Source organism: Hoplias malabaricus, chromosome 5 (assembly GCF_029633855.1).
Source record: "Hoplias malabaricus isolate fHopMal1 chromosome 5, fHopMal1.hap1, whole genome shotgun sequence".
NCBI lineage: Eukaryota > Metazoa > Chordata > Actinopteri > Characiformes > Erythrinidae > Hoplias > Hoplias malabaricus.
Genome location: NC_089804.1, coordinates 16,190,694 through 16,203,894, shown reverse-complemented (window position 1 = coordinate 16,203,894; position 13,201 = coordinate 16,190,694). Strand labels below are relative to the sequence as shown.

The 13,201-nt window shown below is 41.9% G+C and overlaps 2 protein-coding genes across 2 annotated transcripts; both read right to left on the bottom strand.

Moving 5' to 3' along the window:
- Positions 1–2,551: 2,551 nt before the first annotated feature.
- On the bottom strand, positions 2,552–5,427 carry LOC136696752 (tubulin alpha-1C chain-like). The gene is made up of 4 exons (XM_066671409.1): positions 5,302–5,427; positions 3,945–4,167; positions 3,706–3,854; positions 2,552–3,622 (listed from the first exon to the last, which is right to left on the bottom strand). Exons 1-4 carry the CDS (start codon positions 5,302–5,304, stop codon positions 2,648–2,650), a joined length of 1,350 nt encoding a protein of 449 aa, XP_066527506.1. The 5' UTR covers positions 5,305–5,427; the 3' UTR covers positions 2,552–2,647.
- A 4,262-nt stretch (positions 5,428–9,689) lies between these two features.
- Positions 9,690–12,735, bottom strand: LOC136696564 (tubulin alpha-1A chain-like). Its single transcript, XM_066671073.1, has 4 exons — positions 12,595–12,735; positions 11,108–11,330; positions 10,873–11,021; positions 9,690–10,776 (listed from the first exon to the last, which is right to left on the bottom strand). Exons 1-4 carry the CDS (start codon positions 12,595–12,597, stop codon positions 9,796–9,798), a joined length of 1,356 nt encoding a protein of 451 aa, XP_066527170.1. The 5' UTR covers positions 12,598–12,735; the 3' UTR covers positions 9,690–9,795.
- Positions 12,736–13,201: the final 466 nt, after the last annotated feature.

Genomic DNA, 13,201 nt, shown 5'->3' with positions numbered 1-13,201 from the left:
AGTAGATGGGACAGCTTTAAGTGTCAGATGGTTCGTGTCGCTGAGGAATGAGAGTCTAAATCACTGATAGAATGGACTTTGTGCTTTGCAGCAGTTTTGCTTTTATTTCTATTCTATTTTTTTTTGCCTGCAATAGACATAGCCTTAGTGTGTAAGAACTATAGGGACAACATTGGAGTGTGCTCAAATCAGGCTTCGCAATCCAAAACCCAGATTTTCTTATGCATGTTTGCACTTCCATGTTTTCGTACATTTTAAAATAAGGACAACACATCTAGAGCATGTGCTTCCTGAAGAGTTGTAGAAACTCATGGAATGCTGCCAGTACAGACGGCCATTTTGTTTCCCTTGCCCCTTATAGAATAATAATTGTAAATGTTATGCCAGCTATGCAATTGAGCTCCAGGTCTTACATTAGAAGGTAGTTAAATATTATATTTATACACGCTGCCCAAGTGTATGTTTATATTGAAAGGAAGGAGTGCTCTCATGGTTTTTCTTCTAGACTTAATTAATAGATATGGATCCTGAAGCATTCATCCCGCCATTTGTTGTGAGTCCTATTACCCAAAGTTATTAAAGCTTATCAGATCCTTTAAATAGTTATAGAACAGCGTTAGTCTGTTTTCACTGGAGTGGTTTGGAATGGCATTCTTTTTTGCAGAACAACCTTGCCAACATATTTTACTCTCATTCGAGTGGCACCCACTGTTTGCACGTGGTGAATGGAAAAAGACGTAAAGAGTCCAGTTTGATTTTGTGATATTTTGGACACGTTAACTCATGATTTCACCAGCTGAATGCTGATAGGTATCAGATATCTTTTTGATATCCCTTCACTTTTCCAGCCAGATGGTTTTATTAGCACATAATCGTGTTTGTAATTCCGATGGTACAATTAAATTATGGCATTCAAAACACTGAATTTCATTGTGGTAGCTTACACAATCCAGTTCGTACCCACTGAATGCAAATAAACCCATTTTCAACAGTAATACATTCTCATCTCAGATTTCTCTACACACCTGCAGTGCACTGGACTGTAAGCTGTAGTTTACAAAGGTTTTCCCAAATCCCTGTAGAATTCGGCCGGTAAGGTGTGACCAAAATTAAGTTTAAAGGAACCTACATAAAAAAATCTTTTTTTTTTTCCTTTCCAGTGGAACGTCTTCTAGACCAGTGAACTTCCATGTGTCTTCTGAGTTTTTATATGTAAGGTTATAAAGGATTAATAGTGATAAATGTTAAACAATGGAAATACAGGCCTTGGACTGCCTTGTGTTCAGCTCAGAGGATATATTTAAAAATGCAAGGGTAAAATGTATATATCTCAGAAAAAGAAAAACAATGTTTCAGGTCTCACGTGATGTTTTGAAAACTATCCTTAAATGCTTCATCCAGAACAGAGCATCTCACATCAAATCATTGATGAATTTAATTTTAAATTTAAAATCAGTCGGTAGTACATGTTCTGTCCAGTGATTTTGGGGAGTTAAAATATCCTCAAAATGGGACGTGTAGACCAGACTTGGTCAGTTTTGTCAGTCTTTTAGGTCTCCTTTCTTTTCCTTGACCTGGAAACAGTGCCACAACTCACACGTCACACCCAGTGCTCAGAACTAGACACATTACTTGTGTTGGCCAGTTTAACATCTTGTGGTTTTTCATCATTATCAGTTGTCTGGATCCTGGATATCTGCCCTTTGATCAGTGCAGGGTATGATTCAGCACAAGCTCCCCAGGACATGGTGGACATTTGCAGCTCAATACTGCCCTCTACGGTCGACACTTTCTCAATGGACTACTGGGAACATGTACCTACCAGAGGAGAAACTTCAAAGGCCAAATACAACCATCAGCCCACAGCTTTAGCGTCACTCATTCTTAAACTTTTGTCTCTAGCTTCCTTTTGTCCCGAGAACAGCGCATTTTACTGTCAACTATTGACCAAGATCAAAGGTTCTTACAGAGAATTTCAATTGCACCACAACATAAAGCTCTGATCCTTTTCAAAGACCAACAGGAACGAAATGTAACAAATGTTATATGTGAACAAGTTAAAGTAGAACATGCTTCTGGTCAGACCTTGTTCTCATAAAACATTCACCTGCGAGTTTATAAAGCATTTTTGCAGCCAACATTTTACTAAAATCTCCATAAAATGACTTATACTTAAAGGCAACAGGTCATGTTTTTGTAGTGTTGACAAAGCAGGTCTAGCAAAATGTGAGAAATATGTATTGCTGACTTCAGGCCAAAATGACAGCTGACTGATCATATTTAAATATGAATGTTTATAAAAATCTGCTTAGTGTAAGCAGAAGTACAATTTTTACAACTAAATCTACTGATGCAAACTGCAATTCAGAGTCTTGTTAGGAATTTGATCTTTCTAAGCAATCACTCATGATCAGCCAACACTGAAAACAGACTTCTGAAGATGTCATTTGCTTCTATATACAAGTAATTCTTAATTTAACCATCAATCTAGGACTTTGAAATCAGTGGGAAGTGGAACAATCAGACAAGTAAACAGTGAAGATTAAGTTGTATGTCTTTTTATTTCATATCAAGAGTTCAGCTTAAGAACAGGAAAACACATAAAAAAAAGACAATACAAATAGTGAGAAGGACGGACTTCAGTACTCTAGTACTCTTCTCCCTCCTCTTCTCCCTCAACACTGTCAGCTCCAACCTCCTCATAATCCTTCTCCAGAGCAGCCATGTCCTCTCTGGCCTCGGAGAACTCTCCCTCCTCCATACCCTCACCCACGTACCAGTGCACAAAAGCGCGCTTGGCGTACATCAGATCAAACTTGTGATCCAGACGAGCCCAGGCCTCAGCAATAGCGGTGGTGTTACTCAGCATGCACACGGCCCTCTGCACCTTGGCCAGGTCTCCACCTGGAACCACAGTCGGGGGCTGGTAGTTGATGCCCACCTTGAAACCAGTGGGGCACCAGTCCACAAACTGGATAGTGCGTTTGGTTTTGATGGTGGCGATGGCAGCGTTCACATCTTTGGGCACCACATCACCACGGTACAGCAGGCAGCAAGCCATGTACTTGCCGTGACGTGGGTCACATTTCACCATCTGATTGGCTGGCTCAAAGCAAGCGTTAGTGATTTCAGACACAGACAGCTGCTCATGGTAAGCCTTCTCTGCAGAGATCACTGGGGCATACGTAGCCAGTGGGAAATGGATACGAGGGTAGGGCACCAAGTTGGTCTGGAACTCAGTCAGATCAACATTGAGGGCGCCATCGAACCGGAGGGAGGCAGTGATGGAGGACACAATCTGACTGATGAGCCTGTTGAGGTTGGTGTAGGTAGGACGCTCGATATCGAGGTTCCTACGGCAGATATCATAGATGGCCTCATTGTCCACCATGAAGGCACAGTCAGAGTGCTCCAGGGTGGTGTGGGTGGTCAGGATGGAGTTGTAGGGCTCCACCACAGCAGTGGACACCTGGGGAGCTGGGTAGATGGAGAACTCAAGCTTGGACTTCTTGCCATAATCGACAGACAGGCGTTCCATCAGCAGGGAGGTGAACCCAGAGCCGGTACCACCACCAAAGCTGTGGAAGACCAGGAAACCCTGGAGGCCTGTGCACTGGTCAGCCTAGGGACGCATTCATGTACATGTTAGACTAGCTATCCAGACATAAAATTTACAAACATTTTTATCCTACTAATGCTGCTTACGAGTTTGCGGATCCTGTCCAGAACTAGGTCAATCAGCTCCTTGCCAATGGTGTAGTGACCACGAGCGTAATTGTTGGCAGCGTCCTCTTTTCCTGTGATGAGCTGCTCAGGGTGGAACAGCTGGCGGTATGTTCCACTGCGGACCTCATCTAGGAAGAGAGACGCCGTTAATTAGATGAATAGAGCAAGCAAATTTCATTACGTTACTATCCAAAATTACTACAAATATTATTCCCTACCTATAACAGTGGGCTCCAGATCCACAAACACAGCCCTGGGGACGTGCTTTCCAGCTCCAGTCTCACTGAAGAAAGTGTTGAAGGAATCGTCTCCTCCTCCGATGGTCTTGTCACTGGGCATCTGGCCGTCAGGCTGAATGCCGTGTTCGAGACAGTAGAGCTCCCAGCAGGCATTTCCAATCTGGACTCCGGCCTGACCCACGTGGATGGAGATGCACTCACGCTGTGGAAAAAAGGGGCACACACTATTATATTTTTATACCTATACTACATCTTTAGGCTCATGTAAGTTTCAATAACAGTTCACGTTTACTGTGAGGCTGAAGTTGCTCAATCCAGCCAAGTCATCAAATGATGAAATACTAAAACAGTTTGCTCTAGACTAGAGCGCTGAACAAACAACGGAAAGGATAAAAGTACCACCTTAAAGGGTACAAATTAATTGGGAAGAATCACTCCTTAAGCAAAGGAATGGTTTGGAAAAAAAATCAGGCTATCAGTATATGATATCAGTATAATAACACTGACTAATACCCATCAACAGAATTATTAAGAAACCTCAGGAGTCTTTATTTAACAACAAGCTAAGATGTGTCCATTATGTTTCCTTGTGAACATTATGCAAATTTGTCTTTAAGCAGCATGACAGAAAACACGTTGAAACAGACACTCAAGTGGCCTTCCCTGCTTTAAAGCCCATCTCACCGACTCATTGGGACACGATTTGAGGATTCAGCTCAGTCATGAGAAACGTCTTAACTTCATGAGGCCCTGATTTAAGCCTGGAGGAATTTACACGCCCATCCCAACCACGTGACAATGACTCATTTCCAGACAGGGTTCCTCTGAAGCATATTTCTTCAAAAAACGAAATGTTTAAAAGTCGACCGTTAAGCTACTGTTAAGACGAAAAACGATTGTGTAATCTGTGTTGCAGTATTGAACTCAATTGAAGAAAAGCTTCTTATCTTTATGACGTTTCTTTATGAGGACCATTCACTGAACCTCGTGGTCATTAAATGAAACGGTACGTTCTAAAAACGTCTTAAATAATCTCCAAGTGTCTTTGAACTACTCTTCTATTAATATTATCACATACCTTTAATATTTTACTCTCGGAGACTTCCATTGTCTAAATTAGACTGTACCGGTTCAAACGTACAGTTTAACTGTAAGTATTTCAGGTATTTATTAAAGATCTTTTTAAGTAATAAAACTACACAAACAATTTTAATACAAATATTTATCGAGTTAAAACGTTAGGCATAATATATTAAGGCCAACTCAACCAATTCAAGCTCAAATTATTACTGGCTGGAAAATAACTGTTTTCAGTCATAAATTATTTCATGCTTACCATTTTGAAGATAAGATATTTAAGGGAGAGGAAGAAAAGGTGTAAAAGAAGGTTGTCCTTGAGGTAAACCTCTCACCAAGCGACTGTAATGAGTCTGCAGTGAGAATAGACAATGGCCGGCAGCTCTGGGTGGGAATATTTATAGCTTCTCAGGATCCGCTCGCTCTGAGGGGCGGAGCGCTGAAAAGTCTTGTCTTTCCCCATTGGTTTAGAAATCGCTCGCTACTCTTCATTGGTGTGTTTTAACGTTTGAACAATAACGGACATTCCCTTTTGTAAATGAATGTCTGAACGGGTGAGTGACGGAGTATTAACGGACCATGGAGAAGGTTACGGACTGTTAGTCGCTTATTCTGTGAATACCAAAGGGGAAAATACCGCCAAGCACTGAGCGGAGATCACTTACCGGTCCGCCCTCTGCAGTGAACTTGAGTCGGGGTGAAATCTCACTATAACTGATAGTCGGGTACAGTCTGGGCATGTGTTCAAATGTCAGCCCTTAAATCCATTAAGAATATTCCACACACCAGTATTCAGGGAGGTTTGTAAAATCTCTACTAAATTGGAGTAGCCTGCAGGTCATCGAGCAGGCCATTCTATAGTGAACTGTTTCCCAGACTAGATCCACAGATGTTCAAGTGGTGATTCTCCATCACCACTGCAGTTTAGTCCAGACCTAGGCTTAACTCATAATCCAGTTATTTATCCCTTAATCTAAGAACCTGCCCTACAAGTGCATTTTTGAACAACTGACACTAATGGGGGCAATCTAGCAGACAAAGGCAGTTGTCTTGGAAAATTATTCCACTGATTTCTCCAAGCCCTGTGAAGGACTGGCGTCCCCTCCAGGGTGTATTCCCGCCTTGCGCCCGATGATTCCAGGTAGGCTCTGGACCCACTGCGACCCTAAAAATTGGATAAGCGGTTACAGATAATGGATGGATGGATGATTTCTCCAAACTTCTAAAGGTCTGCATACTTCAGTCAATCAGACTGGTTTAATGGGAAGTGGTGGATAGTAGAGAAACCTTCACATTGACAGTGAAAGAAATCAAAGTCAACAAAGTCTAAACCACAAATATTGCCATTTTACTTTCAATACGTAATGTCCAGTGAACCTACATGTCTTCTGAGTTTTTGATATGGGATATGGATGGTGATAAAATTGGGCGTCATGGTGGCGCAGCAGGTAGCGTCGCAGTCATGTAGATCCAGGGACCTGGAGGTTGTGGGTTCCCATTCCGGGTGACTGTCTGTGAGGAGTTTGGTGTGTGCTCTCTCCGTGTCCACACGGGTTTCCTCCGGGTGCTCCAGTTTCCTCCCACGGTCTAAAAACACACATTGGTAGGTGGATTGGTGTGAGTGTGTTGCCCTGTGAAGGACTGGCGCCCCCTCCTGCGCCCAATGATTCCAGGTAGGCTCTGGACCCACTGCAACCCTGAACTGGATAAGTGGTTACAAACAATGTATGAATTAATTAATTAATTACAAAAATGGCGGCACAGTGTCGCAACAGGTAGCGTCGCTGTCACACAGCTCCAGGGTCCTGGGTTGTGGTTTGAAGCCCCATTTTGGGTGACTGCCTGTGAGGAGTTTGGTGTTTTCCCTCTTTGTCTATGTGGGTTTCCTCCAGGCGCTCCATTATCCATCCAAAGTCCAAAAACACATGAAGGTAGGTGAATTGTCTACTCAAAGTGTCCATAAGTGTAAAGGTAAGAGTGTGTGTTGCCCTGCGAAAGAGTGGCACCCCCTCCAGGGTGAGTTCCTGCTTTGTGCCCGGTGATTACCATGATTTTACCACCATTCATTATCTGTAACCCTTATCCAATTTAGGGTCGCGGGGGGTCCAGAGCCTACCTGGAATCATCGGGCGCAAGGCGGGAATACACATTTTTGTTATATGTATCATTATTAGTATTTATTTAATATTATTTACAACTTATTTTTATTATTTATGCTATTATATGACATTGATTTTTTAAAACTGCAACCAAGCATTTTTCACATTGTAAAATATACCCTAAAGATACACTAAAATTGAAATTGTTGAACATCCAAACAGTCATTTAAAGCTGTGTGTTAATTTGATCAGATATGTTCTTATAATATATTTTGAAATATATAATATAAATATATATATTTTATAAATGAGGACCAGTTAATATAAAAATTGCTTAATGAAATTATTTGGAGTAAAATATGATTTAGAAAATAGATGCATGGTAGAAAGGGGCAGAGTTTTGTAAAAATATAAAATAATAATAATTATCCCAGTGTCCACGTGGGTTTGCTCTAGGTGCTCTGGTTTCCTACAGACACTCCGGTTTCGTCCCACGGTCCAAAAACACACGTTGGTAAGTGGATTGGCAACTCAAACTGTCAGTAGGTATGAGTGTGTGAGTGAATGTGTGAGTGTGTGTTGCCCTGTGAGGGATTTGCACCCCCTCCAGGGTGTGTTCTCGCCTTCCTCCCAGTGATTTCGGGTAGGCTCCGTACACACTGGACCCTAAACTGGATAAGCGGTTACAGATAATGGATGGATGGATGGATGGATAACAAAAATGTAGATTTCTTTTACATGTACATTAAAAAATACAGTTAAAAAATTTTACAATGTGATTTTATTTAATACACAAAAATAATACACATTATATACTGCAATAAAACAGTCTATATCTGTGATTTTAGGAAAATAGTAACAGAACATAATCGCATAATTTAACAGCCTCAGGTAAGTTTTGTTTATTTCATATTATATTATTATAATAAAATATTATTGTAATTGTAACAGTATAGAGCGGCACGGTGGCGCAGCAGGTAGTGTCGCAGTCACACAGCTCCAGGGCCCTGGAGGTTGTGGGTTCGATTCCCGCTCCAGGTGACTGTGAGGAGTTGGTGTGTTCTCCCCGTGTCCGCGTGGGTTTCCTCCGGGTGCTCCGGTTTCCTCCCACAGTCCAAAAACACACGTTGGTAGGTGGATTAGCGACTCAAAAGTGTGTGAGTGTGTGTGTGTGTCTGTGTTGCCCTGTGAAGGACTGGCGCCCCCTCCAGGGTGTATTCCCCCTGTATTGCACCCAATGATTCCAGGTAGGCTCTGGACCCACTGTGACCCTGAACTGGATAAGGGTTACAGATAATGAATGAATGAATGTAACAGTATAGCATTTGCTCAATAGGGGGAGTGGTGTACTCACAGCTCAACGTCAGACTTAACCTATGAGCACAGCCATTGGCTCCTGAGCCTGAGATAGAAAAGTATTCCATCTTTTCTTTGGCTAACTACTGAAATATCGGCAGAATTAGGGCATGTTTCTTGTAAATTGTATGCAGATGATTCACTGGTAGGCTGGCACTTGATTTCACATACAGAAACCAATTCATCAACTGCATTCAAACCCCTGCTTGTTTCCGCAGTTTCATGAATCAGACAATCAAGAGTTTCAGTGTGGTCAAATCATATTTTTAACTCTAAAAACGGACTATTTTTGTAACATTTTTCATCATGAAGAATGCTTAGAGAATTTACATTACATAGAGCATAGAGTAAACCCTGTGTATATCATTAAACTGGATCAATCAGCTTTAAATTGCTATATTTTTTTAAGTGCCTCTGTTTCTTGTTTTTTATTTGGGATAAGTGGTGGGAATGGAAACATGGTGGTAAATCTAATACTAATCATATTATAAATTCTACATCTAATCTCAGAGTATCCCAAATGATTTCTCAGGCATCGTGCAGTATGTTCACAATCTTCTGAGGCACTCTTGTCTTCCTCTTCTCTGAACACACCTCATTAAACTAATCAGTTATGGACATGTCTTCTGAGAGTTATGTTAAAGAAAGTAAACCACTAAAATGTGCAGGAGCTTTGTTTAAATCTTAACCCTTTAGCATAAATACTGAACAATCATTATACCCTGTGTTGTTAGAACAGACTTACACATTAGCTAGAACTTTTTTCATTGTTTCACAGATAACAGATAATAGGTTACCCATGAGGAAAATCTAAATCAGCCCTTGGTTAAAATATGTGACCATTCAATATCAGTTTAAGACAAAACTATAGCACTGAAGACTATTTTAATTGGTAGATCTGATTTTTAATTTATGAATTTAACCCCACAACAATCCAAACAGCCCTAAACCAAAGTCACCATGATTTCTGCTTTGTAATAACCACACTACCCATAATTTTTAAGCCAAGACCTCAGGACAACAGAGCATATATTTTTCATAATAAATGTACTTATTGTACACATTTCTGTGGGATGTTTTATGGTGATTAAATATGAATATTCTTTACTGTAATTAATATTTTCACTTTGTTTTTAATCATAGGATATATTCCCAAAGTCTTAAAACAATTAAAGACAAATATAACAATGAGTTTGAAGGAAAGGTGGCTTTATTTTTGATGTTCGTCCAGTTCTTGCATACAGTGTTATTTCGTTCCCTTTCATCGTTTTATATTAGATGAGTATGCTTCTTGAAATCTAGTACTCCTCTCCCTCTTCCTCTCCCTCCCCCTCAACGGAGTCAACTCCAACCTCCTCATAATCCTTCTCCAGAGCAGCCATGTCCTCTCTGGCCTCGGAGAACTCTCCCTCCTCCATACCCTCACCCACGTACCAGTGCACAAAAGCGCGCTTGGCGTACATCAGATCAAACTTGTGATCCAGACGAGCCCAGGCCTCAGCAATAGCGGTGGTGTTGCTCAGCATGCACACGGCCCTCTGCACCTTGGCCAGGTCTCCACCTGGAACCACAGTCGGGGGCTGGTAGTTGATGCCCACCTTGAAACCAGTGGGGCACCAGTCCACAAACTGGATGGTGCGCTTGGTTTTGATGGTGGCGATGGCAGCGTTCACATCTTTGGGCACCACATCACCACGGTAGAGCAGGCAGCAAGCCATGTACTTGCCGTGACGTGGGTCACATTTCACCATCTGATTGGCTGGCTCAAAGCAAGCGTTAGTGATTTCAGACACAGACAGCTGCTCATGGTAAGCCTTCTCTGCAGAGATCACTGGGGCATACGTAGCCAGTGGGAAATGGATACGAGGGTAGGGCACCAAGTTGGTCTGGAACTCAGTCAGATCAACATTGAGGGCGCCATCGAACCGGAGGGAGGCAGTGATGGAGGACACAATCTGACCAATCAACCTATTAAGATTGGTGTAGGTAGGACGCTCGATATCGAGGTTCCTACGGCAGATATCATAGATGGCCTCATTGTCCACCATGAAAGCACAGTCAGAGTGCTCCAGGGTGGTGTGGGTGGTCAGGATGGAGTTGTAGGGCTCCACCACGGCAGTGGACACCTGGGGAGCTGGGTAGATGGAGAACTCAAGCTTGGACTTCTTGCCGTAGTCGACAGACAGACGCTCCATCAGCAGGGAGGTGAACCCAGAGCCGGTACCACCACCAAAGCTGTGGAAAACCAGGAAACCCTGGAGGCCTGTGCACTGGTCAGCCTACAATCAAAGATTTTGTAGTTGATTAGTACAAGAAAAAACAAAACATCTTCCTCTTGTATTCTCTGAGCTACCATTCGATGATCAGACACCCACCAGTTTACGAATCCTGTCCAACACCAGATCAATAATTTCCTTGCCAATGGTGTAGTGACCACGAGCGTAATTGTTGGCAGCATCCTCTTTTCCTGTGATGAGCTGCTCAGGGTGGAACAGCTGGCGGTATGTTCCAGTGCGGACCTCATCTAGGAAGAGAGACGCCGTTAATTAGTTGACCAGAGTTAGCAAAATTCATTATATTAAAGATACAAAATGAATTTCTAAACCCTACCTATAACAGTGGGCTCCAGATCCACAAACACAGCCCTGGGGACGTGCTTTCCAGCTCCAGTCTCACTGAAGAAAGTGTTGAAGGAATCGTCTCCTCCTCCGATGGTCTTGTCACTGGGCATCTGGCCGTCAGGCTGAATGCCGTGTTCGAGACAGTAGAGCTCCCAGCAGGCATTTCCAATCTGGACTCCGGCCTGACCCACGTGGATGGAGATGCACTCACGCTGTAGAGACAAAAAAGTGGACATATGATGAGTCTGTATATTCATTTAGAAACATTTGGAACAGTTTGTCAATCATAGTATTAAATTCATAAAGCCCACATCACGCAAAGTGTATCATGAAAATTATGAAAATGCTGTATGCATAATAAGGGATCTTATTTTACTAATTAATTATTGATTTACACACGCATTGTGTGCAGCAGGAATGTTGGGGTGAAAATCAATAACATCTATTATACAGATGCAGGCCAGGCCAAGTCTTTTTTTTTTTCCTCCAGCCAGATGCCAGAAAATGATGATGATGACATATTCCTCACTGGCGACCGACTTAGCCCTTGGATAAAGAGACACCCAGTCCTTTAATGGCAGTGCATCCATTAACGGGATGCTTCCGCCCTTACCAGCATTAATACTGCATGGCATTGACCACAACAGAGCCTTTGTTGAAACTTGATATCTGTTTTGAAGATAACATTTCACCAAGCTGGTTTGTATTTTTTACTTTAGGACCACTGGTAATGATTATATTTGTTTTAAAATAGATATATTACATATGTACTACCCCCTATTTAGCCCCTTCAATTAAAAAATAGACAAGTCTAAAGCAGACGCACCTGCGGGGGCTACACTGCAGGAGGTTTAATCTGGGTGGATATTATATAACGTTATATGTCAAATATTCCCTAAATCTCCAAATGTGTACTGCCCGGACTGGTGAGTGAACAGCTAGTTTCACAGCTTCAACAAGGACTAAATATGACTATATAGGTGGTTACCTAGCTGGAAAAGCCAATAAAATATAGTTATTCATGATAAGAACATTTTAAATAAAAGCTTCAGTGTGTTAGATGGAATATAACGGGACTAGAGGATACGACGTGTCCTTGTGGAGGCGCTGGACGTAACGTCTTTCTCCAGCGATAATGTGACAGACGAGTGGACGGTTACACCCAGATTATTTATTCCCCCCATTGTTGTCTCGTCCTGCTCTTTCTGTCATTTCTCAAATTGGAATTACCGTTTAATTTATTCACGGGGTTCTTGGCTCCTAGACCATTCACAAAATGTCACAATATATATTCACAATATTTTTTTTTTCAGAAAAAGGCGCGATGATGTGAGAGGCCGTTACTCAGTCCCTGATACAAAGCCTAGGCGGGTCTGGTCTTCTGTGAGCCCCGAGTTACATAAAAAATACATACAAAAATCCGTTTTAAACAGAAAAAACAAACAAAAGCACAACAACAACAAAAATTGTGCTCACCATAGTTTCTAGTTGTCTTGTACAGACGAGAAGGTCCTGGTCCCGCAGTAGGTTTTCTTACAGCTCGACAGCTAACGGGTCGATGTAAGAAGAATAGCGGTTCAGCTTCTCCAGCCTCGGATTATATACACGGGTTACCCTAGCGACTGCGCGTGCCTCTTTTTCATTGGTCGAAATTCACAAAGTCTGCACAGCAACGGATAAATATTGGCTGGAGCAAAAACTGATGAGCAATGAGTCGCCTCCTCCCAGAGCCTCACCCAGTTACCATCAAACACTCACATTGTTACTGAAGATGTTTTTATTTTACATAACTGAAATTTCTTCTGTTTTAATATCCTTCAATAATATGTTTTATTGACCCACTACAAAGAAAATAAAATGAGAAAAGGTCTGTGTAAGGGTCAATTTAATGTTCTACCTAGAATTTAATAGACCTTGGGTGTCTTCTTTTCCTAACAAAAGGTACATTATTTTGTGGAGGGCTGAGGGCCTAAAAAAGACAAAACAGTGTATACAACAATAAGAAAATAAGGTTTTAAACGAACAAGTCATCTCATTTTCCTCATATTTGTTCTAGACAAAGTAGATGTCCTGTACTCCATAG

Bases quoted from the DNA above. Each gene is read 5' to 3' on its own strand.
- LOC136696752 (XM_066671409.1), bottom strand. The intron at 3,855-3,944 runs GTAGGGAATAAT...CTCTCTTCCTAG, and splicing joins TCTGGAGCCCACTGTTATAG to ATGAGGTCCGCAGTGGAACA. The intron at 3,623-3,705 runs GTAAGCAGCATT...ATGCGTCCCTAG, and splicing joins TGGACAGGATCCGCAAACTC to GCTGACCAGTGCACAGGCCT.
- LOC136696564 (XM_066671073.1), bottom strand. The intron at 11,022-11,107 runs GTAGGGTTTAGA...CTCTCTTCCTAG, and splicing joins TCTGGAGCCCACTGTTATAG to ATGAGGTCCGCACTGGAACA. The intron at 10,777-10,872 runs GTGGGTGTCTGA...CTTTGATTGTAG, and splicing joins TGGACAGGATTCGTAAACTG to GCTGACCAGTGCACAGGCCT.